General features: G+C 44.4%; 1 protein-coding gene across 1 annotated transcript in view; it reads right to left on the reverse strand.

The window, feature by feature from the left end:
* Positions 1–23928: 23928 nt before the first annotated feature.
* XKR6 (XK related 6) overlaps positions 23929–25584 on the reverse strand; it is a 312057-nt gene continuing 310401 nt past the window's right edge. Inside the window, exon 3 of the mRNA XM_045997706.1 lies at positions 23929–25201. Within this exon, the coding sequence (XP_045853662.1) occupies positions 24237–25201 (965 nt within the window). The 3' untranslated portion in view covers positions 23929–24236. The remainder of the gene's footprint in view (positions 25202–25584) is intronic.

A 25584-nucleotide genomic window follows, 5' to 3' on the forward strand; every position in this document is an offset into this window, starting at 1 on the left:
AGCCTCAGGAGCTTTGCAGCTGGCTATGATAGTAAGGGAGCAGAGTTTCTTCCTTTTCCCTGGGGTATTGCTGACCTCTGCAGCCACAGTGGTGGGGACGGACCACTAGGCTTTGGGGGTCCTTGAAACATGCCTGGAGAGGGCTGGAAGTCAATTTAGCTATGAAGTCTCTGGTATGGCTCTCTGCCTTCCTGGGATCATGTACTCTCCCAGTGGATGAGGCAAGGAGCACTGATGGCTTTGGGACACTGGGATCACCCCCATTTTTCTCATCATCAACTTACAGCCTCTCCAGTGGTGAGCTGAGCAGTCCATCTTCAACCTCGATTTTAATTATGAATGCATTTTCACTGTAAAATGCAATGTCAGGCAGTGGTAGCCACTGCAGAGACCAATTCCTTCTTTGTCTGCTGTCTTGAATGGAAGGAGGATGGAGCAAAGAGAAGGGACCAGGAGAGGACACTTGGCTGGTGGAGGCAGTGGCTGGGAGAGCAGAGCAATGAAATAACTAATCAAGGAAGGGACAGCTCAGGCAAGCACAGATGGCCAATGGAGAGCTCAGGAGGTCCAACTAGAAAGCCAAGGAGTGACTTGGGTTTGTTGACAGTGCCTAGAAGACCCTGAAGACCCTAGAGGGAATGTGAGAGAACAAGGCCCAGAGACATTGATGGGGTTAAAAGTGGAATTGACTCAAACTGCCTTGGATTGTTTAATTGTCATTTTTACTCCAGACACGATCTGCGTTTGGTCGGATTTGCTCTGCTGGGAAATAGCTGGAAACAGTTGCAGGACCGGTGAGCCTCAGGCAAAGAGAGGATACAGAGGGGACCCAGAAGAATGCTTGGTTAAACTGAGGATAATGGCAGGATGGGCGCAGGAACTGATAAGCAGCCACCTGGGTGAGAAGAGTGTCTCACAAGCAAAGTGTACCTCAGGGGAAGCTTGAAGTTGTCCTATGTTGGGCAGGGCCATGCACTGTTCTCCAGAAGCCAGAGTGTTATCGGTACTGTCCATGTTTGTGAATCATCTCTCCTGCTGGACCATCTTTCCTCTTTGTCTTTCCAGTGCCTACCACAGAGGGCTTGCCACATAGAGGACATTGTCAAGGTTGAATTGCATTTTTGGAATATGCAACAAGAGATGGTTTGGAGAAGAAGAGAGAGTGTCCACGGGTTATAAGTGTTTCAAGGACCTTAGATTCCTCCTCAAGGCAATACCAGGATCATACTCCTGCCTTCCTAGATGCATCTCAAGTGAAGACTCACATTTGAATTCTGAACATAAAACACCATAGTGAGAGGAAATAATACAGTACCAGGGCCAGTGGGAAAGCAACTGAACACACATCATCTGAATATGTGTCAAAACTGAGGTTGCAGTGAAGCCGGGCAACTGCCTATGTCCTGGCTGGGCTGGAAGTTGGGGGGCAGGGTGTGCCATCCATCTTGAGCACTTAATTCCAGAAGGCAAAGACAAAGTGGGCTTGCAACCATCACTCTCAAGTGATTCCTAGGCTTACCTTGCAGGACCTCCTGGGCAAGGCAAGGCCCTGGGCACTTCAAAAATCCCAGAGCTCACTAATCCAAACACTAGATGGATCTCTGTCCCCTCAGAGATGCAAAGCAAAAGGAGTCAGTCTGGATGGCAACAGGCAGCATTCAAGTAATTATCAATGGGGACTCTCTGACTACCCGGCATTCAATAGTGAATGAAGGCAAGGAGATTTTTTTTTTCCCTTGGAGGTCCTGGAGAAGAAGTTTGATATCTTTTTGTCCATGACAGTGAAGATGAGCAAAAATTAGGTGGTGTCTGAATCTCCATCAAGCCCTGACATTCCGTTGTTCCTTAGTGCTCTGAAGAAGCTCCAGCTCTGCTCAAGGACTGAGGGATTTTTCTTTGTGTATAACTGCTGGGACTATGGTAGGCTTAGGGGTGTGTGTGTGTGTGTGTGTGTGTGTGTGTGTGTGCATGCGTGCGTGTGCATGTGTGTGTGTTTGTGTGTGAATATTTGTGCACACGGGTATGTGAGAAGCTACCCAGTAGGCACTACACTGACATAATTAAAAGCAAACGTGTTAAAGGCTGAGGCTGACTCAGAGAAAGAATAAGGTTCATCTCTCCCTTCCCCCTAACTCTAATCTGTGCTTTCTTGCCCACTTCCTGTCCCTTGTGCTCTTCCTCTCTCCTGTAGTTTTTCTCCCCTAATCAGCTCACGTGACAGGAAAAAATCGCTTTTTTAAGCCTAACAATTGGATGTTGGTGATTTCACTCCCTTTCTTATGCATTCACAGTGTCTCCCAATGCCTGACCATCCCAAATCCAAATTCATGAGTTCAGTTGTTAAGACTCTCAGCAAATGCATTTATCTGTCTTGTTACGTTATGATCTTTTGGTTCAGATATATCACAGAGCTCACAGCTGTCACCTCTTGTTTCAGATGTGGGAAAACTGAGGCTCACGGAAGGCAAGCTACTGGCCCAGGAGTGATTGGTACAAAAGCCAAATGCAGTTCCCAGGCTGCTTCCTCTTCTCCCCCCACCCCACCCCCGCCCTTCGCCTGGCCTGGTGCAGGGGGCTTCTTACCATGCCTGGCCTAGAATTGCTCTTACTCTCTGCCAGATCATAGTCACTGTCTTCAAAAACCTACTCCAAATTTACCCTGTGAATTTCTGAATTTGCCCTAAAACCAATTGTTCAATTCTTCTCACAGATCCTTGGAGAAAATATCCACTTATCTGGAAATCATCTCACCTTATAAGACCAGACACACAAAAGCAACAACAACAAAACCTACAGAAAGAAGACACAGAGGTTCTCAAGCCAACCCGAAAAGATATCCCAAAGTGCTTATTGGAAGGCTCCAGTTCCATGGAAGTGTTCAAGGACTCATACCAAAGAGGTCATGCTCAGGGTGACCTGTGGGACACAGGCATCCTTTTTCGTGAGAATACTTTATTGCATAAATCATCACTGCACTTGTAAGTGCCCTAAAACCTCCTGCACTCTCTTACCCTCTCTGGCCATCCTCAAGAAAACAAAAATGCCAAATCTGCCTTCATCCCAGCTCATCCTTGCTGGGTTCTCTGGAGCTACCTGGCCTTTATGAGCTGTTGGGACAGGGCACTAGGGGGGCCTGGACCTTGCAGAAGTGTGGGATCGTATCTCCAGGCCTGACCCCAGCTCTACCTTTTCTGACCTCAAAATCCTGTGCAGTCGTGGGGGCTTTCCAAGCCTCAGTTTCCTCATTTGTAAAATTGGTCAGAGTTTCTTACCTTGTGAGATTATTGCAAAGACTCAGCTTTGATCATTGTATGAAGGCACCTGGGACAGAGCCTTACACCTCACTGGCACTCAATCAAAGATAGCCAAAAATCTCAGTTCTCTTGTCCTCCCCAAAGTGCTCTGCTCCATCATGGACAATGTCACCTGCCCCAGGTTACATTGGACTTGCTCTGATACCCAGACATTCCTGAGACTCCAGTAATGCTAAATACTTCTTTCCTCTAAAGGAACTGTTCCCTCCCCCTACCCCACCCCCCCGTAAGAGGAAACACAACTTCTCTGGTGGGACTTCTTCAGAATCAGCCAGTCTGAGAGAGCTTGGAGCTGTACCTGATTTCTCTGGCTCTGGCATTTGGAACTCTAAAGCTATGGGGCCCACAGGGTCTCAGGTGCCAATCAATGGCAAAAATCCACCAAACGGGAGATGAACCATGAGAGACTATGGACTCTGAAAAACAACCAGAGGGTTATGAAGGGGCGGCGGGGGGGTGGGGGGGGGTGGGAGGTTGAGGTACCAGGTGGTGGGTAATAGGGAGGGCACGTACTGCATGGAGCACTGGGTGTGATGCCAAAACAATGAACACTGTTATGCTGTAAATAAAAAAATAAAAATAAATAAATAAATTTAAAAAAAAAATCCACCAAACAAAGGGTCAGTTCACGCAACCCAGCAGGCCCTGTTCACTCTGATGGAGAAGATTTTCCTCAACAAAGGTCCTATTGTGCTGCAAATGAATTGTCAGGCTTCAGGATAGGCATGTTCCCCGGGTGTAGATTTGTGGTGGAAACTCAATAATGCTACAGCCCTCAGAGGTGGCCAAGTCCCTTCCCAGGGAGGCAGGTTGTCATAGCCCCAAAATTGATATTGGACACTCTGCTTCGGTCCTGGTCAAGGAGCAGGGGATCTAGAACATGTCCATCCTTTAGCTCCTCTTCATTTTGCCCTGAGCTCTGAACCTCATGGAAGATCTGCAGCCTCTGGATCCCTGAGATCATCTCAGGGCCTGAGCACCAATGGACAGGCCAGAGAAGAGTGGGGTCATGGGGCTGGACCTCGACAACCTCTGAAAAGCCCCCTTCCCCTCCCCAGCCACAGTTTGGGGAGGATGAGGAGTTGAAAAATCACATGATGTTCTGGAATTGATTGCCTTGATATTTTCTGAGCTGTAAAGAAAAACTGACATCTGGGGAAGAGTCGTTGGTCTGTGCATGCAGGACCACACCCCATGATAGGCCTGAAGTTCTCCAGAATACTAGCTTAAAGGGTAAGAGAGCCCCCTTTTCGGGAGGAGAAAGAAAGAATGAGTGATCCATTTCAGGGAGGGGTCTTGGCAAGGTGTGACCTATGGAACAGGACAAAAGCAAAGGAACAGCACTTCATGAAGATGCCCTGAGTAGCTAAGAGTAGGTGTAGGAATGAGAAGGCAGGTGACGAGGCCCGCAGAGAAAAAGCATTCTTGTTAAAGGACTAACTTCCTTTTTCCCTCCAAAGGAATTCTGTCTGAGCTCACACCCACTGTGGAGTGGAAGCGTATTGTGCTGGAACAGTTAGGCAGTATCAGAATTTATCTTTTCAAACTGTTTTGGATGGTTCGACCACCTTGTTTGTGCAAGATTTGTAAACCATGTGCAAAACTCAGGCTTGTGCAGACGACCAAAGGAGTTGAGCTGCCTTCTGCGCACAGGGCTTTCCCTGCCTGATTGTGCTTTGTCTAACCCCATCATCTCTCTTCTTCCCAGCAGCTCTTTTTAAAGCCTGGTGAAGGCAGGTGAGGCCAGATTGGCTCCAGGGCAGAACCTGTCGGTCTCCCTACCCTGAGCGTCTCTTTCAAATAACTCTATAAGGGCATGCAGCCTCAGGGATGATTTCCTGCATGCTTTTGATGCCGGGTTCTTGAAGATACTCTTTATATCTAACTTTCAAAATGAAAGCAGGTGCAGTAAACCCACTAGGCAAGTTGCAGTCGGTGGCTGGCATGAGAGGAGAGGTCTTAGCAGAAAGTGGTGCAAAGGTAGGGAGGTGGGATTTGGCACTGGGTAGAGCACACAGAGTCGATGGGAAGGAGGCAGTTGGCATAAAGCGAAGCTAGAGAATAGTCACCCTCTGAGGATAGGTTACTCCATGTAGATGACCACAAATAAGGAAACAAAAACACCTGGGTCAAATCCTTCCCAGAGTATGCCAGCTCCCTGCCAGGGTCTGTATTCAGGACCAAGGTTGTAGGTGCTGATTTAGCTGAAGGTCCTTGTCACTCACCCACCCCTCAACCCCAGAGGTCACATGCTCATTGTTCCACTTAAGCCAAATTTTTTTTTCTTGCCGTAAGTCAACACATCCCCAAAACGTATCCTATAAAAGTAGACTTTATAAAGAAAGTAAATATTTTGAATCAAGAAGAGGATGAAAACAAGTTGTAAACATGTAACTAAAACATAAAAATGCACATTAGTCCACTTACAGAAACAAACAGGGTTACGTCAAATTGTTTAAAAGGAAAGCAAAGGAAAACTCTTCTCGGGAGCTCTTAAATTTAGGAAAAGAATCACTGTAGCATGCTCACCTTGAACCAGGAATTGGATATTGTGGTTCTTGTACAAAGGGAAATCTGTGAGGGAGATGGAGGTCCGAGGTGAAGGAGGGAGGAAGATTGCATAGTTGTGAAACAGTGGCTTCTCATCAAGGTGAACAAGTGCGTCCTCTGATAAAATAGCATTTGATTTTTTTTTTCTGTTCATTTCCGTTCACGGTATTTTTCTCTGTCCACCAAACATGTCATACATTGACACATATACAGTACACACACACACACTAACGCTAAACACCTGAATAACACAGCCATACTTGAAAACAACCCCTTACCACTTGTTCCGTGCAAAGTTTGTATCCATTGATCCTCTTGTGCTACATCCTGACCATATTTCTCATCAAAACTCATCTTTCAGATTATTTCTTTCTTTAGCAAGGAAAGGGGTGGGTGACGACGGGGTGGGGGAGGGGGGGCCTTGAGGAAAGCACCGGAAATTGTTCTATATTCTCACTGAACTTCTGTGGCAATGCCTCACATTTTGATTAGGGGCTCACTAGTTTTTAAGAGATAGGAAAAACCAACTCCCTCTTTTATTTATTTCTTTTTAAGCTTTCTTGAGGTAAACATCATTTGCTAACCTCTTAGGCACCAGACACGTTTTACAGTGCCATCAAGAAACTTTACAATAAGGAGGAAATAACACAAAAGTGTAACATTGATGCTCAAGGACATTTAGAAAGCACGTCTACATTTTAATTCATTTCCCCTTCATCTCATTTGGTCAACTCCTTCTAGTTACATATAAAGCAGAACTGAAAAATGATTAATTGCCTATATCATACTGGGCATCCCTTATCCCAACCCACTGTAAACCTCTCTTGCTCACATACTAAAAATTGTGAGTCAACTGAAAAAATAAAATAAAGATGACCAGACTTTACATTTTTTTCATCCTTTCTATCTGCCTCGAGCATATAAATATATATATATACATACACACACAGATATATATATATATATGTGATAGTTTACATTAATATAGGAAATAGCAGAGGTCTTTTAGTTACATTTTATACAGAACCACTGCATCTTATCTTTTTTTCTATGCTCTCTCTCTTTTTGGATAAACAATTGGCTATAACAATCTATAGTAAGGCTTCACAGAAAGAATTCTGCATGTTTTTTTTTTTTCTCTAAGAACCAAAGTTTATAAAATGAGGTTTGATTCTAGCACCTTATACAGTATTAGTGATGTTGTTCCCTTGGGAGAAATTAGCACTACCCAACACCTCAGGTGACTCTCGATCAGTTACACAGTTCTCAAAGGTATTGCAGAAGGGAGGACAGACAACACAGCAGAGATGGAGGAGCAAGAGGGAAACAAAACCAAACCCCAAGATTAAAGTCTCAGCAATGTACAATAAAATCTTTAAAGCATGTCAAGTTGCCGTCTCCAAATTAATAATGATTTCATGTTTCAGTGCCACCAATGAATCCTTTTAGGTTATCCTTCCCCATGAGGTCAGGATATATTACAATGTCCATTTTAGATGGGGAGACTGAGTCTGGGGGACATACACAGATCATGGAGGAAACTGTCTGGGTTAAGAAACAGGGTCGGGAAGGCCCAGCCTCTAGTCCCTTATTCCCAAACTATTCCTCATCACCTTTAATTGATGAGTTGAGATTTTGGAAAATCATCTTATTGGCCACTGATAAGGAAGCAAAACAAGCAAACAATTTTTTTTTAAAATATCAGCACCAAAAGAAGTTCAAAAGAAGCTGCTCTTCACTCCTTATCAAACATCCCATGTTCCGGAGACAGCAACTTTCACAAGAAGGGAGAAGCCAACTTGTCACAGGAGTAACCCATCTCTTTTGTGGATGCCCTTGCCCAAAGTCCAAACACTCCACAGAGCTGTTAGTTCCGGTTGAGTAGCATCGATTTTTGCAGAGGAATGATCAACTCCCACCAAAGCTGCATCAGAACCTCAGTTATATAATTATATAACTATAGTGATATCTCTATCTCTATATATCTATTTATATATGTATACATTACAGTCTTTTACTGCACTGGCACATGATACCAAGGAATAGTACTGGCATTACTGTTTGCTGCAAGTGGCCACCTTGACTGGAGTTACATGAGAGAGAAGCACCACAAGAAAAGGCACCACAAGGTTTCAAGAAGTTAAATTGTTTGTTGTCACCACCCTAACCTTGCCATGGTGGGGAAACAGAAACATCTTTCATCTTCAGCAAGGACCCTGGAACAATGGATTCCAAAATTATCCTGACCCATGCACATCTATCCATTTCAACTCAGCAGGGAGACAGGGAAGAAAGAGCCCAGCATGGTTTGTTTGTTCTACTGCAATTTCTTTTTGGCTACTAGAATAGGAAAACATTTTCATTTTTAAAAAGAAAAGCATGGGGGGGGGGCTCATATGTTGGATACTAAGCCATCCAAAAATTGCAAAAAAGGACAAAAGTCTTGTCCTAAAGAAAGTCCTGTATGGAAATCTGTCTCTCTAGTATAGTTCCTTGGTGGCAATGCATTAGGGAAAAAGAAAGAAAGAGAAAGAGAAAGAATGACAGAATGACATCCATAGGCACCATTAGCCACAATTAGCACCAGGTCTAGATTGATGAAGACAGATAGATGTCCAAGTCTGTCCACACAGCTCAGAACCATGAGTGTTGGCTTAGAACCAACATTACCTCATCCTTGTAGCCTGGCCAAGAAAACAGGAAGTCATTGGCCATTCGGAGCACCAAGAATCACGTGTACCACTGATGAACCAGGAAAGGAGATGAGGCAGCCAAGGACTGCACAGTGGATGGTAAATTGCATTTTTATTTTTATTAGTTACCTGCCGGCCTTGAAATATTCCCTTCCATTTCTCATTCTAGGTGGGGGAACACCCTCCACATGGGAACAGAGAACCTGTATTTGTTGCAGGAAATGCTGAACATGGGGCAAGGGGTGCAGAGCTCCCCTCACCAACCAGTTTCCTTCCCTAGCTCCTGGTCTGGGTCAAAAGAGTGGAAGTCCATAGTCCATGCTGGTGTGATTTGCAAGGCTCCTAGGATTTGCTGTCTAAGCCCATGGTGATAGGATGGAGAAGCTTGTGACCAGGATCATAATGGCTCGCTGCAGGGACCCCTCTTCCCAAACTCCAGTCAATGCTCAACCTGAACACAGGAGGCTCCCTGCAGATTGGGAGGAAGGTGGTGAAGGTACCGACCCAGACATCTCTGTGGCATACTTCTTTGAATTATTGCTTTTCCTTCTAGTTTCTTGAGCTGGGAGTTTTTAGCTTAAGGTTGGTTTTTATTTATTTATTTATTGTGACGATACTCTCATTTCAGTGTGAGGAAAAATACAATATTTCTACCACTTTGCAGCAATCTACTTTTCCAAAGCTACTTTTGGGGCATGGACAATGGGCAAACAAAACCTCTGCCAGAGGAGTCCTCCATTTGCAAAGAATCTCCTCTGGAACCTTTCTGAGGGGACAGAGAAAAGTCACCAGGTTATACTGCCCACCCTGGCCCCTTCCACCACATCTCTTTCATTGCTGTTACCACCCATGTACCTCCTGCCATAAAAGACTTGGCTGTTTGGGAGTCTCTGCCCATGATTTTAGGAGAATGTTCTCTGTCCATTTATTTCTTCCCAGGGTTCCCAGAACTTCCTCCTAGACAGAAAATGTAACACTGGCCTCTAAGTCCCGGCTTCTCTACTGACCTAAGGTCATTACTGTCATGACCACAGTCCTACCAACCACAACCGGTGGAGTCTAGATGGGAAAGTGCAATTCCAAGCTTCTAGGACAGGGAAGGTGAGCTCTCCCAGCCTTTCTCTTCAGCAACTCCAGCTGCTGTCAGCTACCAGAGATTGCAGAGAGAAAACAAATCCAAATCTGTCATTATAGTCTGTCCCATAAATGAGAACAGGTGGAAGGCACAACCTGTTGCTGACCAGGCAAATGGAAGCATTGGTTTGTGGCCCTGGACAAGGGAAATATTGACAGACTCAACTCAGAACCGGCTTCCTCCAAAGATCTTCCCTATTTTCACAGTCAACCACTCCGTCCACTGGACACTTGCAGTGTTTGCTTTGTGCCTCTATGTATTTATCATGCTCTGCCTTCCACTAGATTTCTTTGAGTTTCTCGCAGAGTCATAGTGACCAGAGTGTTTGGAAATGAAAGAAACGTTTTGGAAACAGAGAAATTGATGACTAGAGAAGCTAAATAATTGGTCCAAGGTCACACAGTGTCAGGCCAGAGCACAGATTTCCTGATTTCCTATTGAAGGTCTTTATACTACCCAGGTGTGAAAGATGGAGATGTCATTCTTAGCCTCTATACCTTCCAAATTTTTATTCAATACTTTTGCATCACCCATGGGCAAGACTGTGTTTTGCATGTAATAGGTGCTCAGTTGAAGGAAATTAAATCTTGGGGTTTTTTTTTAATAAAAATTCTTTTTCCATTGAAGGGGCGCATTAATTATGTAGCATATGTCATCAGCCAAATGCTGATGGGCTCTCACTGACATGTAACGCAGATTTTTCGTATAAGCCATAGCTAGATACACTACATGGGTCAGGTGTGATAGAGGGCAAAGGTCCCTCCAAGGCTTCCCCCTCACCTTATTTGGTTAAGCTACTTCCAAACAATCCTTTCTCTGGAGAGACAGGGACTAGAAATAGGCTCATTTGTATTCCCTTAGGTTGAGAATCTGGTCAACAGCAAGTGGCATAAACCTGTATGTTTGGGAAGCTCAACTGATAGGTCTAATCCTTAGCCTATAGTTCACTATAAATTATTTTTAACAAAGGCAAGGAGTAAAGGAAGACATAGTCTGAGTTTTGGAAGCTATATTCTATTCACACAGCTGCTGCTTGGAACAGAAGAAAAGGAAAAGGTAAGATTTGCCTCTAGATACAAGGGTGAGTCTCATGTGGGTAACCAAAGTTCCTACAGAAAACTCCCCATCTCGTTGGAATGGACAGAGAGGGACTAGGGCACATAGCATCAGCTTGGAATCGCCAAGTTCCAGCACTTTCCTTTTATGGATGCATCCCAGATCATTGGTTCAGCGGGGGGAAATTACTGGAATGTCAAAATTAAGCGTGTTTATGACTCTGCTTCCTTTAATTCTTCAAATACACACATAGCCAGTTTTTCAGGCATGGCTAATGCTCAGAGTAAATGGAAGCAACAAGGATATTTTGTAGTCTTTTAGGGAAAATGACAAATTTTACGCACTCAAAGCATTGAATTACTTGAGAATTTCAATAGTTTTGCTCCTTAAAGTGTCAGCGGTGTCACCAGCTTTTATTGGGTTAAAATTGGAAGAATGACTGGTAGTCATGTAATCAAGGAAGACTAAACAAATGTGAAAACATCTTGAAAAATAGCCGCTATTTTGAGAAAAGAGATTCGATTCTAGCCCTCTGACCTCTGCAGGCTGCCTCCTCTCACCAGGCAGATGGGTCTAGAGAGCCAGTGACCAGGTAAGCCCATGAGGAGACCCAAAACATGACGGCAGGGTGACATCGTGAGGCCAGGGCTGCGGTTCTGTGGCCTGGTTACAGGCAGACACAGATTTAGAAAATGCTAGAAAAATCTGCCCAGCTGCAGGGAGAAAAATGTATTTGATTTGAATAACAAACCACAGTGACAACCCACAGACACCAAGAGATGACAGAGTTGAAGACATTCTCTTTCTCTTTCTTTCTCTCTTTTCCCTCCCTCCCTTCTTTCCTTCCTTCCTTCCTTCTTTCCTTCCGTCCTTCCTTCACTGTTTATATATTTTCTTCTGTAACAAATCTGTAATTTTTTTTAAGTAAAAGAAAAGAGCCACATAGGAAGGCACCCTTAGCCCCTCCAGAACTGTGCTCTCATCTTCCCCTTTCCCACCTCCAAATTTTTCTCCTTGTATCCCAAGGAGCCACTTTTTCAGTAACACCAATGGAAAAGTAGGTTTCTTGGAAACATATCTTGTCACAAAAAATGTCCATGCAGGGAGAAAGATAATGACACTGTTATACATAGGGCATGACCCCAGGGATAAGGGGACATCAGTAAGGGAGGATATCACATAAACTCCTGGAGAGGCATTCTGCATGTGCACTGCTTCTGTGCAGTGGCCTTGAAAAGGTCTCTAGGGTTTTTTTCCAGACCCTGTGGTTTTCTCCCACCTAACACAGGCCTTTCGAGTAGTGTGGCTAGCTTTCCTACCCCTATCCAGATCCCAAACATTCTCAGAACCCAGCTCACCTCACAGCAGATGACTTCCCTTACCCTTCCAGCCTAGGGAGGGATCTCAGAATGGGATGCAGGTCACGAAAGAAAGCATATGTGACTCAAAATTCTGTATCACAGTTGTACCTTTCCCCTCCAGGTAACCTCAAATGCTCTTTTCCCTTCTGTGGAAGGACTCTTCCAGCAAAACCAGATATCCTGGCACCTTGGGTCATGTGGATTCTGTCACCAGGGCAGGAGGGAATTTGAGTGACTTTTCCACACCGAGTGTACCTGTTTCTTCCCATGTCTTTCTGACAGATTTTGGACTTGTAGCCATCTGGGCAATGCTCTAAAATCAGTTCTGTCTCCTACAAAGCAATGGCTCTGAAATGTCTCTCTTCTGTAGGAATCACCAGAAGGGGATGTCACACTGCCCAAGTCTCAGGTGCGGAGGGGGTTGCTTCACTGGGTGGGCTTCACATCTTGTGTGGACACCAATACTGCAGGCCCAGACCCATCGGGCTTGGGTTTCTCCAGCCAGAAATCCTGGTAGACTAAGGACCTCTAATGCCCATGAGGGTGCAGGTAGTAACTTCCACCTTGCTTCTCCAGGATTACTTTCCTCTCTTCACCTGCCCTGGGGAGGATTGTGCTAATGGGTCAGGGTTGTTTGGTGTGATTTGAAATCCAGAAAGTGGGTAGCTATTGACAAAGCTGCTGCCTGGAGTCTGCAGGTTGCTCTGTGGACCTGCTGAGAATGCTGGGAGCAACTGAGGCGTCTCAAAGTTCCAGCACAACCCCTGTTGTCCTCCTGTCCCAGGTGGAGGAGACAGAGGCACACCTCAGTCCAGGGGCATCTTCATGGGCCCACGCCCCGGAGAAAGAAAAACCCACCTAGGCTAGGTCTATTTCAAGTCCGGCAAGAGCGCTAAACATCCAAATACTCTGTTTCATTAACTTTTTAAGCCCTTTAAGGAAAAGATACATACATACACACATACATACATATGTGTGTGTGTGTATATATATATAGTATACTTATATATACATATATATGCCCAAGATTGGCATATTTATGTATTTAGCTGTCATCAATAAGCTTAGAATGCAGTTATAAAGTCATATACTTCTCAACGAGGCTCCTAGGTTCTGTACAATTCAAAATAAACTCAAAATCTCAGATCACCTCACAGCTTATGTGGCTTTCAGTGTGTGATCTCTCTGTCGTTCTCTCTCTGGAATTTCATAATCACTGTAATTTCCAGCAAATCAAAATGAAGTCCTCAGTCATGAGGCCGTGCCATGGGTTAACCTCCAAGATGACATTGGAGGGGACCCTCCCATGGTGTGTGCACAGGGGCTTTTTGTTATGTTGATGTGCTAAACGCCCTAGCTATCCCAGGGGATACATAAAGGATATTTTCACTTGGAGTCCCATATTGGCCTCAAAAATTATTGGAGTGTCCCCAAATGCTGAAGTAACACAGTCAGCCCCTCTCTCCTGCCCTCCACTCATAAGTCGCCCTCAGGACCCTTTTAAAGAGCCACAACTTTTAAAGACATCTATACGTATTTAAGTGAAGAAATGCAGCCTGGCCTTGACCGCAGGTAGGCTGGACTCCTGGAGAGGCTACGACCACGGCTCAGACAGGCTAGGACAGGTCCTGTGTGGTTGATGACATATTTGGTGGAAACGTGCAGCAAGAGTGGGGTCAGGGTGCTAATGGGGTTGAGTATGGACAAACAGCCCCGCCTGAAAGAGTATGCCTATAAGGACATCTCTTAGGGAAGGAAGGCCTTTTAGAATGAACTCTGGCGGTGGGACTGTCTTGGGTGCAGGCTGGAGAAGGGCAGAGAAGTAGGTGAGAAGCACAGTATGATCTGGAAGCCAGGCAGCACCAAAACTGAAGACATCCCTTCTTTGGATTGGAAGGAAGAGGGCTCCTTATGATCTTGGGTTCCTACACAAACTCACATGGGGCCTCCCAAGTTCTGTGTCCAAGGTGGAGGGGACCACTATGGACCACAGAGTCCCATATCTTTTCATATCTTTCTCTTTGCCCCTTCTGACCTTTGAAAAGAAAAGAAAGGAATCCTTTTCTTTCCCTAAAGACTGGCATCATATAGTCGTTTTCAAAATAACAAGTGGTTTCACTCCGGTTCTAAAACACAGAGGAAGCCCCCACTGAGCTCTGAGGTTGTTCTTTCTGTGGCATGGAGAGTTCTGGGGATCCAAGGAGAGCCTTAGTAGTATCAAAAATTCATTCCTCCAGCTAAGCTCTAGGCCACTTCCAGGAATCTTCGCCTTGGGACTGGAATTCCAATCTGCTTCGCTCAGTATGTGGTTTGGCTTTTTTGTAGAAACTAGAGAACTCTGGGCACAGCACTCAACGAATAATTGGAGATGTGCTGTATTTTAGAATATTTGAGAATCCAGACCTGATTCCTTGAGTGTGTTTGGGAAGGGAAGAACTTTGCACGTGGAAAAACAAATGAGAAATTTTAAAAGGCATTTGATTGCTAATCAAATTGAAAATTTGAATTTTCAATTCAAATTGAAAATTCCTTCCCCCACCATGACAGAATTTCTTTTTTTTTTTTTTTAAACAAGTCATGTGTTTTGATTTGTTTTCTAGTAAAGACCCTTGTCTTTGGAAGCCAAAACTTTCCAGCAAACAACAGTATACCAGACTCTCCAAGGACACAAATCAACCAAAATATATCCAGCTGTTATTGTTCCAGCACAGCATAAGCAAACTGTTCTCTGGGTCGGGAGAGAGAAGATGAAGGCTACGGGAAAACTGAAGTTGAGCAGGATGAATGACCAAAATAATAGAACCATATCTGCTGGTCATGGGATGCACTCACAGAGATTTGCCTTCATTTTCCCCCAAAGGGAGAAGATCAACCAACATTTGTTTGCTTCTCAGAATAGCGTTCTCTGATGGAAGCCAAAGGATTCAAAAACCCTTCCTTGTTGCCCAAATATTTGGGAAGGAAAGAAGAGTAGCCTTTCTGTGTGGAAAGACAAAGAACATCTTTTTTGACCCACATAGAGATAACTTACTCTGTCCTCTTGTAATCATTTAAAAATATCCATTAATCTAAAAAGAGGAGAGGAGTTAGATCACCTTCCCCTTCCTCCATGGCACCTACCATGGATGCCTTACACACCATGGTGCTCAATGGAAGTTTAAAAGGATTTTAAATAGGAAGCAAACAGTGTTATGATAACCATAACACTTTTATCCTCAAAGTGCTTTACCAAGACATTAATGACCTTATCCTCACAACACCCCTGTGAGGTAAGTAAGTAATACTCTTACCATTTTACAGAAAGAGAAATTGGCCCCAAGAGTGACTTGACCTAAGTCCACAAAAGGTTAGAGTCCTGGATTTTCTACTTCTAGTGACATGATCTGTTCATGAGAACATGCCTTTCTTTTCTTGAGATGCTTGCTCTGACCTTTTTGTAAAACAATTACTTAAATATGTCACTCAGTAAAATTGATTTCCTCTGTTTGAAAAGAATATGCTTTGCTATTTCTGCCCCAGAGTGTATAGGAAGTAACAGTTAGATGGTTGCAAATATTTTCTTTCCACATACTTCTGGAAGCCTTCCTCTTCTTTATCACTCTTCCTACCGATCTACTGAGTCACTTTGTTCTCTGTGGTTCCACGTGTCCATCTTCAAAGTTCTCATTATTAAATGCCATACAATTCATTTGCTATCCATCCCAATCAAAAAAGGAGTGCCGATGAGAACAGGGAGTCAATCTGGGGTCTCATTTATTCCTTCCATCAGGAAGCCATCAGAAATATCTTGTAGAAACAAATAATCCCAGCAGAATTTGGCCTATCCACAGAATAATCAGATACAAAATCAAACAGAAGTCATTATTGAATTCCAAACTATGGTCTGGTCCCTTGTGCTGTCAAAACAATAATATTAGTCTTGGAGAGCAGAGTCAGAGCAGGTGGGAAAGGAGTTCTTGTCAGGGATCCACAGCCACAGAGCAGGACACTTTTCAGCAACAGCTAGAACCTGCCTGGGTAAACTATTTGTTCCTTTGGAACAGTCTCAGAAGGTACATTTTTGGGGGGGGATAGAATGTTTACATCAAAATGCACCTTAACTCCAAGGAAAAGGCCAGAGCCAGAGCCAGGTTGACTGATCTAGAACAAGTAAAGCATCTAGAATTTTCCTCTCCAAGAAGGTTCTCAGAGCCAATAGAAAATCACTGTTGCTGCTAGTCCTCCTGGAGTGCTAGCGTCATTCTCCACTGCTCCCACCTGCCCTCACTCTAGTTTAGTTCTAAAAAGAACATGGAGGTTCTTAGCATGGGTCTGTTTTCTTACTCAAAGGGTATCTTGGTAGTTGAATTGATAACAGTCAAACCATAGTAAAAAGAAAAAAAAAGAAAAAAGGAAAGAAAGAAACTCAACAAATTTTCCAATTCAAATGTTGAGGAAAAAAAAATACCCTGATTTGGATAAAAATCAATAGTGATATTCCCCAGCCACTGTTTGTCTCTGAATCTTTGCCTGTAGGCTCCACTCAAAGCACACCGGGGAATGATTAAAACCCACCATTGGGACCCACATTTTGGCTGATGGATATTTTTTTAAAAAACAAAGTTTCGTTTCTTTACTCTGCAAAGAGGCAAAGAGAAGATGAGCTCATTTGATGATGTGAGCTTCAAGGTTGAAAAGATTGTGCAGAAGAACAAAAGTGAGAGATAGTTCCTGAAGAGCTTTCGCCCACCTTAAAAACCATCCAAATGCTCCCCATGCACCCATTCTCTTGTCTGCCCAAAGCTCATTGAATATCAGATTTCAAATTGATCCCTCCATATATTCTCTAATACATTAGGAAAAATTAATAACAGGACATTTGGTTTAGAGTTACAAGTGGCTGGCTTGAGCTAGGTGACCCCCGGTCATCAGACCAGAGTACCATTGTGCTGGGTTCACAGTGCTGTGAAGTATCTAAGAACTACAGGTGTGTGAGACTTCTACCCGTCCAGCTGTACTGCTCATCCTGTGGGCTTCCAGGTACCATCACACCTGGAGAAAATACTATCCTGTGGTTCTATTTCCCAAGTAACGAGGTCACCACTATTCCTTATATGATGCCTTCGCTACAGGCAATAATGACTGAATCCTCGCAGCATCCCTGAGCAGGAGAGAAAGAGGAAGTTGGCCTTCTCTCTCTCCACTTTACAGATGGAGAAACCAAGGCACCGAGAGGTGAAGTGAGTTATCCATGATCACAGTGGGGACCCTGAATCAGCCTGTGATATTTCCTGATCTTTCTGGGTCTAAAGAAAAGCTTCTACGAGGTGTATAGATAAAACAAATTTCCTAACCCCACTGTAGCCTGAAGACCCCAGGGTTATGCTGGGGATAGAGAAACAGACCAAGGGAGTCATTTGATAGGTGACCAGTTGTCTATATCCACCATGACATATGGCCGAAGGCTACTTCTAGAGGGATATTCACTGGGTTACCAATTGGCACTATACCCAAAAGAAATTATTATTTTTTTGTTCTCCTTGGTTTAAGGATGGATTTTAGGAGTAGTCCTTCTTGGATGAGCATGGGTGAGCTGACTGACTTCAGTTTGCATTGTGGGGTCTTGTGATTCATGTTAGGGATTGGCAGGGGCAGGTATCTCCTACCTGGGCTTGCATATTGTTCTGCATGGGATGAGGCAGGCCAGGGCAGGTGTCCCTTAGGTCCTGCATGCTCATTTCCAATTTGGTCTATTTTTAGCCCTTGACACAAGGTGTTGGCCCTGTGCAGGGGGATCTCCTACGGTTGTCCGTCTGCTGCCCTCAGGAGCTGCCATTAATAGCACTCCCGACCTTTGGCTCTAGTACATACCAGCCATGTCCTGCCAGCCACTGCAAGGAAAGGTATGGGGAGCAAGAAGGCACAGCTCCTTTCCAGGAGACAGAGAAGAAGCAGATGGTGCCCAGGAGAGTCAAGTAAGGCAGACAGAACCAGGCAGGCAAAGAAATAAAGCTGCAGGCTGATCAAGGCAGTGCCCTTGTCTTTAGATATTTGGCCAGTAGCACAAGATGCAGTGGTTTAAGCAACAAATGAAATCTTTAAAATAGCTAAGGATGGATGAGAAAGAGGCTTGTGTTGTCATTGCAGGTATGCATCTTTTTCCCTCGTGAGGGGCTTCAAAAAAAAAAAAAATCTCTGAAAGGGCAGAGTTACCTTTCTACAAGTTTTGCAATTGGGACCAGCACGCATTGATTTAGGATGCTCTGGGGGCATCCCTCTTACAAACAGATGGTTTTGTAGCCTGAAAGAGACTAACCACAGCAATTTCCACGTCCAGGCGCTTGACCTGCCAATAAGAATGGAACGTTGCCTCTGACTGTGGCCAGTTTTGGATGAGGAGATAATGACACAGAATTTAACCTTGAAGAATCTTTCCATTTTATTCACCCCGTTCACACCTGGACTTCAATAAGAGGAGCTGATATTGACTTAAATTCATTTTCCACAAGATACTTGTGTGTGCTTCATAAGGAGGGGTGCCCAATAGAATCTAGTAGTCAATAAATGCTTGAGAATGAAATGAACAGAACTGCTACCTATAAGGTTGATCCGGCCACTGGGGTGAGTCTAGGTGTCTGTGTTCTCTTCTCTTTCATCATGCAGGGTCTTTCCACATCTCCTCTGAGCTCTTCAAGACTTTCCTGGCAGTTTTCTGAGGCTACACTGAGAACATCCTTTGAATCTAGGTGAAATTAATTGCAATGAGCTCTCTTCACTCTCCAAACTTAAATCCACCCCCCAAGCAAATCTGATAGTGTTATTTTAACATTTTTCAGTTTGGTAAAGAAATAACAGATTTTTAGCTTTTCAATAAGACAATCAAATGAATGTCCACAAGGAGTGCGTCCTCATGAAGACCACCATGTGAAGGTGCTGTCATCACCCACAAGAGGCCTGAAAAGGCTCACTTTGAGTAAGGAGCCACTTTCTTGGAAATCAAAATACCATCTTGTGTGCTAAACAAGTGTTAGGTGATCCAGTTCACTCCATCTGAGAAGCTAGGAGCCAGAAAGTGTGGACACTATAGATAGGATATGATGGGATCACATTGTCCTTTGGAATCTGGCATTCTTTTCTCCAGACCAAAGGCTCACTGCACACTGCTGTCCTTTCCTTATATCTGTTCCTAGATAAAGGAGAAAATGTTCCTACAGCCTGGGGGCATCAGAGCTTGGGGCTCATTATAGATTCCTCCATCCCCAGGAGCAAGGAGCTGAATAGATAGGGGAGGGGGAAGTAAACTTTCTCTATCGCACACATAAACACAGCGAGGGAAGTTTTGGTGTATACAAAGGAATGGGGTACTGTCTGTTTAAGAGGTTCTGCAAATGAGATCAGCCTCAGAAACCTTTGCTTCTGCCACTATGACTGTATGGGAGTGAAAGTAGAGGGAGAACTGAGAAGTTGATATCATTTGGTGTTTTCTAAAAACCTGTAAATTTTTCTAATAAGGCTTTTTTTTTGGGACAGGGCCTGTTGCCGATGCCATGAGATGCCACGAGGCCAATAGAACCATCCTCATGACCATGGTCCAGACAGGTCTCTGTACTCTTTTAAACCACTCTGGGATTCAAAGGGACCATGGCTATTGAGGTGATGACAAGTTAGGCCACCAGGGCAGGGCCATAGAGTGTTGGCTGGATTTGTGCCTGGGGAGGCAGAGTGAGAGGAATCTGGTAGAGTGGGAGGGCTGCTGGGACCATAAGGAAGTGGTGCCTTCCTCCACTGGAAGGGGACATATTGGCAGCACATGCCATCAAGAGCGATGGGGCCTGGTCCCCATAGCACCCCTGGTTCCCAACTTGTTTGGACAAGTCTGACCCTATGTTCTGGAGACAGAGTAGAGAAACATATTTGAGATAAGAGAAACTTTGAGGGTGAGTGGGGCCAGTGGGGGCTCATCTGATGAATTTAAACTTTCTTAGCTTCATCAAGACCCTTCATCAAGGCCCTGAGAGACATGAATTCCTGTTTGGGATGTCTCAGGCTTGTGACAAGCAGCTCAGGGGATGTCACCTCACCTCAATGGTATCTGAGGAGAATGGGGTTTCCTTTCATGCAGAGGCCCAGAGAGGAGGCACATCCGCTGAGCAATGGAGAAACAGGACCTACGGAAATGACGCTAACAAAATCAGCTAGATTTTAGAGATAGTCTCACATATCTGAGAATGAAAAGAAGAGCCAAAGTCTCTATGGGGTTTGTGGGCATATTTGATGGGGGAAAGGTGGCAATAAGGAAAGAAAAGGGACTAGCTTTATATTTTATTCTATAGCTCCTGGTACAACACTCTCATCTTCTACCAGAACTAAATATTGAGAGTTAATTAGTTTTTGCCAGGCATTCCCTCTGGGGGTGGGGGCAACTGGGGCAGCCTGACCCGGTGGCTCATGATCCATAAGGGGTTCGCCAGGCACTCAAGCAAATGGCAGACTAAGAGTAGATTCTCAGTGTGGGATGAAGTCACCAGTGCTCATTGAATGCAAAGAGTGACCTTGATGCAGAGGAGCCTGAAGGGTCTGGGTTTTCAGAACCAAAGTCTTCCAGGTAAGGAGACAGATCTCCCAGGGATTGGGTGGAAAATGCCAGCCACTGTGCGAGGTGGGAGGAGGCACACTGGAGCGGGAGAGACCACAGGGGAGCAGCTGGTCGGGACTAGTAGACAAAGGGTCTCCAGATGATTGGAAACACAAGGACCAGTTAGAGGCTGATGGTGCCAAGAAGTCTGATGAAAAGTCTCCTCTAGTCATTCTCTTTATGTGTCCCTGCCTCCCTCCCATGTTTCGTCTTTGTTTCCAGACTTATCTTCATTCTTCTGTCCCTATGCAAAACCAGATTTCCCTGCTCATAATGCATATTTTCATTTTTCATCCTTAGGAAAGTAACGGGCATGATGGAGGGGTGGGGAGTAACATTTCATTGGATCAGAGTGCCCTCTTGCCTGAGTCCTGCCAAGCCCAGTCCTTCAGAGGTCAAAAGAAAGGATTTCTGAAATGTTCTGTGATCTTCTCATTTGTTCCCAGTGGCTAAGGCCCCAGAGAGGCCTCCCTGAGTTGGAAGTTGTCACCCCAACTTTGACACTCCAGGTCTATGAACTTCGGTGATTTTCTCAGTTGCGTGTAAACATAAACATACACATGAAACACACACATGTGCACGCACATGCCGAATGTGTAGTAGTAGAATACAAGCAGCCAATTAAAGCTTGTGGCTGTGTCATAATGAAACAGAAAGAAAAAGGAAATAAATCCAAGGACAGGCAAACAAGCCAAAGTGGTAGAGGCCCCAAAGAGATGCATGGGGTCCACTGTTGAGGACTGCTCTGGTGATGGACGTCTAGAGGGCTCCAGGCACACAGAGCCCCAGAGCTGAGGCAGACGAGAGTTGGGACCCCAGAAAGCCAGGATGGGATGGCCCCTCTCAAATGGCCTCACCACCTCCAGCCTCAGCAGAGTAAGCAGCAAGCTAAGCCCTCGGTAGGGAAGCAGAATAAAAGGGAAAAGCACCGCTGACCGGATCAGAATTCCCAATTAACTGTTGAGTGGCCCACGGGCCTGTCCTGGGCTGGGCGGAGACAGTCCCGCATGGGTGGTCTTTGCCAAGGCCAAGGTGTGCTCTGGGCATCATGCTTCCTACATGGGTGGGCACGAGGGCCACAGGCTCTCTGCACCTCTCCTCCCTTCCTCCTTTCCGCCAGGGAGGACCTGAGGGGACAACCGAGTCAGGGAGGGAGACAGGACAGCACTGCAAAGTGTAGTAATAATAAAAGAAATCAAAGGAATTGGACCAAAAAAATAAAAGGAGCATCCAGTTTACAACTGAAATGAAATTGAAAATTTGTTCTTTTTTTCTTTTTTCTTTTCTTTTTTTTTTTTAAACAGATTTAGATAAACAATAAGGGGGGTGGGAAAGAAAAGCCTCTTTGAATAATAATTTTTAAAAAAACCCCACAAACATAAAAAAAATCCTCAGTTTTTGAACTTCTCTTGAGAATAGTTCAATATGAGGTCTTGCACCCTAAACAGTTATACCTGGAATTAAAAAAAAATCGCGGCTCCACACAACAAAGACAAACAGTATTTACTGAAAAATAGTGTGTGTGTGTGTATATATACATATACATATATACACACACACACGTGTGTATATATATATGTGTGTGTGTATATATATACATATATCTGTGTGTATATATATATATATATATATATATATATATCTTTTTGTGGAGATTTTTTTTTTCTTTTTGTGATTTTTTTCTTTTCCTTTTTTTTTTTTTTTTGTGCCCAAGTAGAGATACAATGGGATTGAAAAGATGCCCTAGAACAGAATATTCCTTATAGGAGTAATGCTTTGAAAAATAACATTTAAAAATGGTTGAAAACACTTGCAACACCTCCAGAAATTCAACTTGGTACAATGTGAAAATAAATTGAATCAAATCTTCACCCAAATGACGTGGCCTCGAAGACCCAGAGTATGCTGCTGATATGAGTCTCGCCATCCAGACAGGGGTTGATATTCAAGCACTAGCCCCTCCTCCCCGCTGTCTGCTCCCCAGAACCCTTATACTCCACCTCAGCCATACCTGGAGTCTGACTTATATCTGTTTTCTACATTTCTGGCAAGACCTTGCAGCAGACACAAACTCACATATATACGTGTGCTATGGGCACACACACACACATATATGCACACGCACACACACACTCACTACACACACAAAATTTCCCACTCAACCCAGATGCACCAAGTGAGCTGAATGACGTTCAGCCAACCACAATGGTGAAAGACAGAAGCACCAAACAGTCTTTGAAATGGGTCAGTTATTACAATTTGACTTTTTTTTATATTCTAATTTTCCTCTTTTGTTAATATTTTTAAAAAGCACAAATGAAAAAATGAAGAATTCTTTCCAGATCAATTTAAGGCTTCCCACCAAATGGAAACAAAAGAGGCCTTACACAATATCATATGTGATAATTGTATACCTTTCACGGCCTTAAAATGACAGAACGAATCATTTTTGCCGGTCACTGATTTAAGTATTGTGCCTTTAAATTGATGTCTTATTCTTTTTGCTACTATGCTGAGTTTTATTATTACTGATGTTCTTTGATTACATAAATGGAAATCTCCTTTACTTTGCATTAGAATTTCCTATTCTTATAGAATTATTGGGGTAGATTTTTGTTTTGTCCTGTTTTGCTTTATCCCAGGAAACAAATGTGATTCTTAGCAGTTGAATGCTGAAATGGCACGTAGTCAGCCTTCAAGTACCTTTTCCAGCCATCTGAGTTTCAAACAGCCAGCCTTTTGGCTCCTAGAAGGCGCTGATAAGTTAGGGGCAAGGACGGGGGACAGGGAGAGAAACCAAAGAGGAGGAGGGTTTTCTATACCTTTGCTTTTGGTAAATTTGTTTTGTTCAATACAAATAATCGGATAGGAAGAATGATTGCTTTGCGGGGTTTTTTGTTGGTTGGTTTTCATTTTGTTTCTAGATTTGTTTCATTTGATTGTTGAATTTTCTCTCTCCTGGTGCATAAGTCACCAGAGAGTTTTGCATGAGGAAACATGACAGTACTTAATGAAACTCAGCACCTAAGGGCATAAGGCAGTTGAAGGTTTTATTTGTTTGTTTGTGTTTTTTGTTTTGTTTTGTTTTGTTTTGATCTTTCAATCAGCACCAATCCCATAAATGATCTACACTTGGTGTAAGGTATAAAACTTTTTTTTTCTTTTGGAGTGGAGACAACTCCTCCTTCTCCACCCTATGAACCATAGTGTGGGATTTTTTTTTCAATACTGTTTCTTATGTGTAAAAAACAAAAGAAAATTTTCTTTTTGTTTTTACTTACAAAACATAGAGAATATCTTTGTATACATACAGCGACTGGAAAGAAAGCTTATCTGAAGGGGTTGTGACTTATTCTTTTCTTTTTTTTTTTTTTTGTAGCATTGGTGGTTGTGATGGTGGTGGTGGTGGTGGTGGTTTTGTGTTTTGGGGGAAGGGAGGGTTATATTTCTTGTGAGCGGTGTTTACCGCAAACCAAATGTAAGGTCCCCTTCTCAACTTGGGTCAAGATGCTCTTAGAGTGAAGACTCATACTGTAGCAACTCATAGAGGAGCGGTCCATCTCGATACCGAATGCCTACTGCGGTGGGGGTGACATACTGCAGAATATTAATAGTCCTTCTCAACCTCCTGTCTACAAAATGAGCATCCCAAGCTGGATATCTCTTTCTTGGCATGTCAATCTTAATGAGGGGCCCTTCTGGGGGATAAGGACGCCCCGACGGGGTAGAGGGCACCATGGGTCTCACTTGGAAAACGGGCAAGCAAGTGTCAGCCGTGAGATCCTCCTGTTGTTCCGTTACGGCTCTGGTAGGCGTGACCTGGGTCCCCCGGTACCCAGGGGTCTGAGGTGCCATGGGCTCAACATCGGGGGGCAAAGGGATGCCCCAGAGCAGCTCGGCACAACAGGAGCTGGCAAAAATCTTAGCCCGCGGCCCCATGGGATGCAGCACACCATAATATAAGAGCATCAATGCGATCCCAGCCACAAAGCTAATAAAGACACAACACAGTGCTGGCACCGCATAGGAGTCAGTGGTCTCCGGGTTTCTGTAAAAATACCAAAGGAACGTCAAGGCAGCATTCTCGGTCAAGACTATCGTGTAATATGCAAACATTCGATATCGAGTCCGCCCTTCCTTGACGTTAAACCAGCAGAAAATGTACACAATCCCTACCACCATGTTGAAGAGGATCTCCTCCCACTTGGACATGCAGAAATCTGTTCCGCCATGGATGATCCAGAAGGCCATGGCACACCAGTGAACCACCACGAAGATCCCGAAGTAGAGCTGGAATATGGAAGCAAAGAGGGCAAAAGAGATAACTCTGGATGAGATGGTGAAGAGGCGCCAGAAGAGGTGGATGAGGGCCCCTCTGTAGCTCATACTCTTCTTGTCGTCCCTGGAGTCCCGCAGCAGCTTGTGATAGGAGGCTAGCACCCAAGCCAGGGACATCAGGGAAGTCGCAGAGGAGACACCTGCCGGAAAGACACAAACCCACACAGTCAAAACCTTGGACATCAAGCGCCGGGCACGGTGGGGCTGCCAGCCGAGAAGATGCCCACACACACAGCAGTCTAAAGGAGGAGGGAGAAAGAAACACACAATCAGGAATGGGATTTCGACATCACAGCTGTTCCCTAAGCTGACAACTTTGGAGGTCTCATTTTACATTTCACAACCCAGTCCGGAACTCCTGGGGACCTACCACTCAAGACTAAGGCAAAGGCTGATGTGCCTCACCAAGGGAGCCGAGAACTGGGGCCACCATGATGATTCACTGCAGTTGCTGCGGGCCAGCAGGCACGTGTTCAGTTTTAAGGAATCACGAGCTTGTGGGGGTCCTTGTTACACACATGTG

The sequence above is a fragment of the Meles meles genome, chromosome 2 (genome assembly GCF_922984935.1).
Source record: "Meles meles chromosome 2, mMelMel3.1 paternal haplotype, whole genome shotgun sequence".
Classification (NCBI taxonomy): Eukaryota; Metazoa; Chordata; class Mammalia; order Carnivora; family Mustelidae; genus Meles; species Meles meles.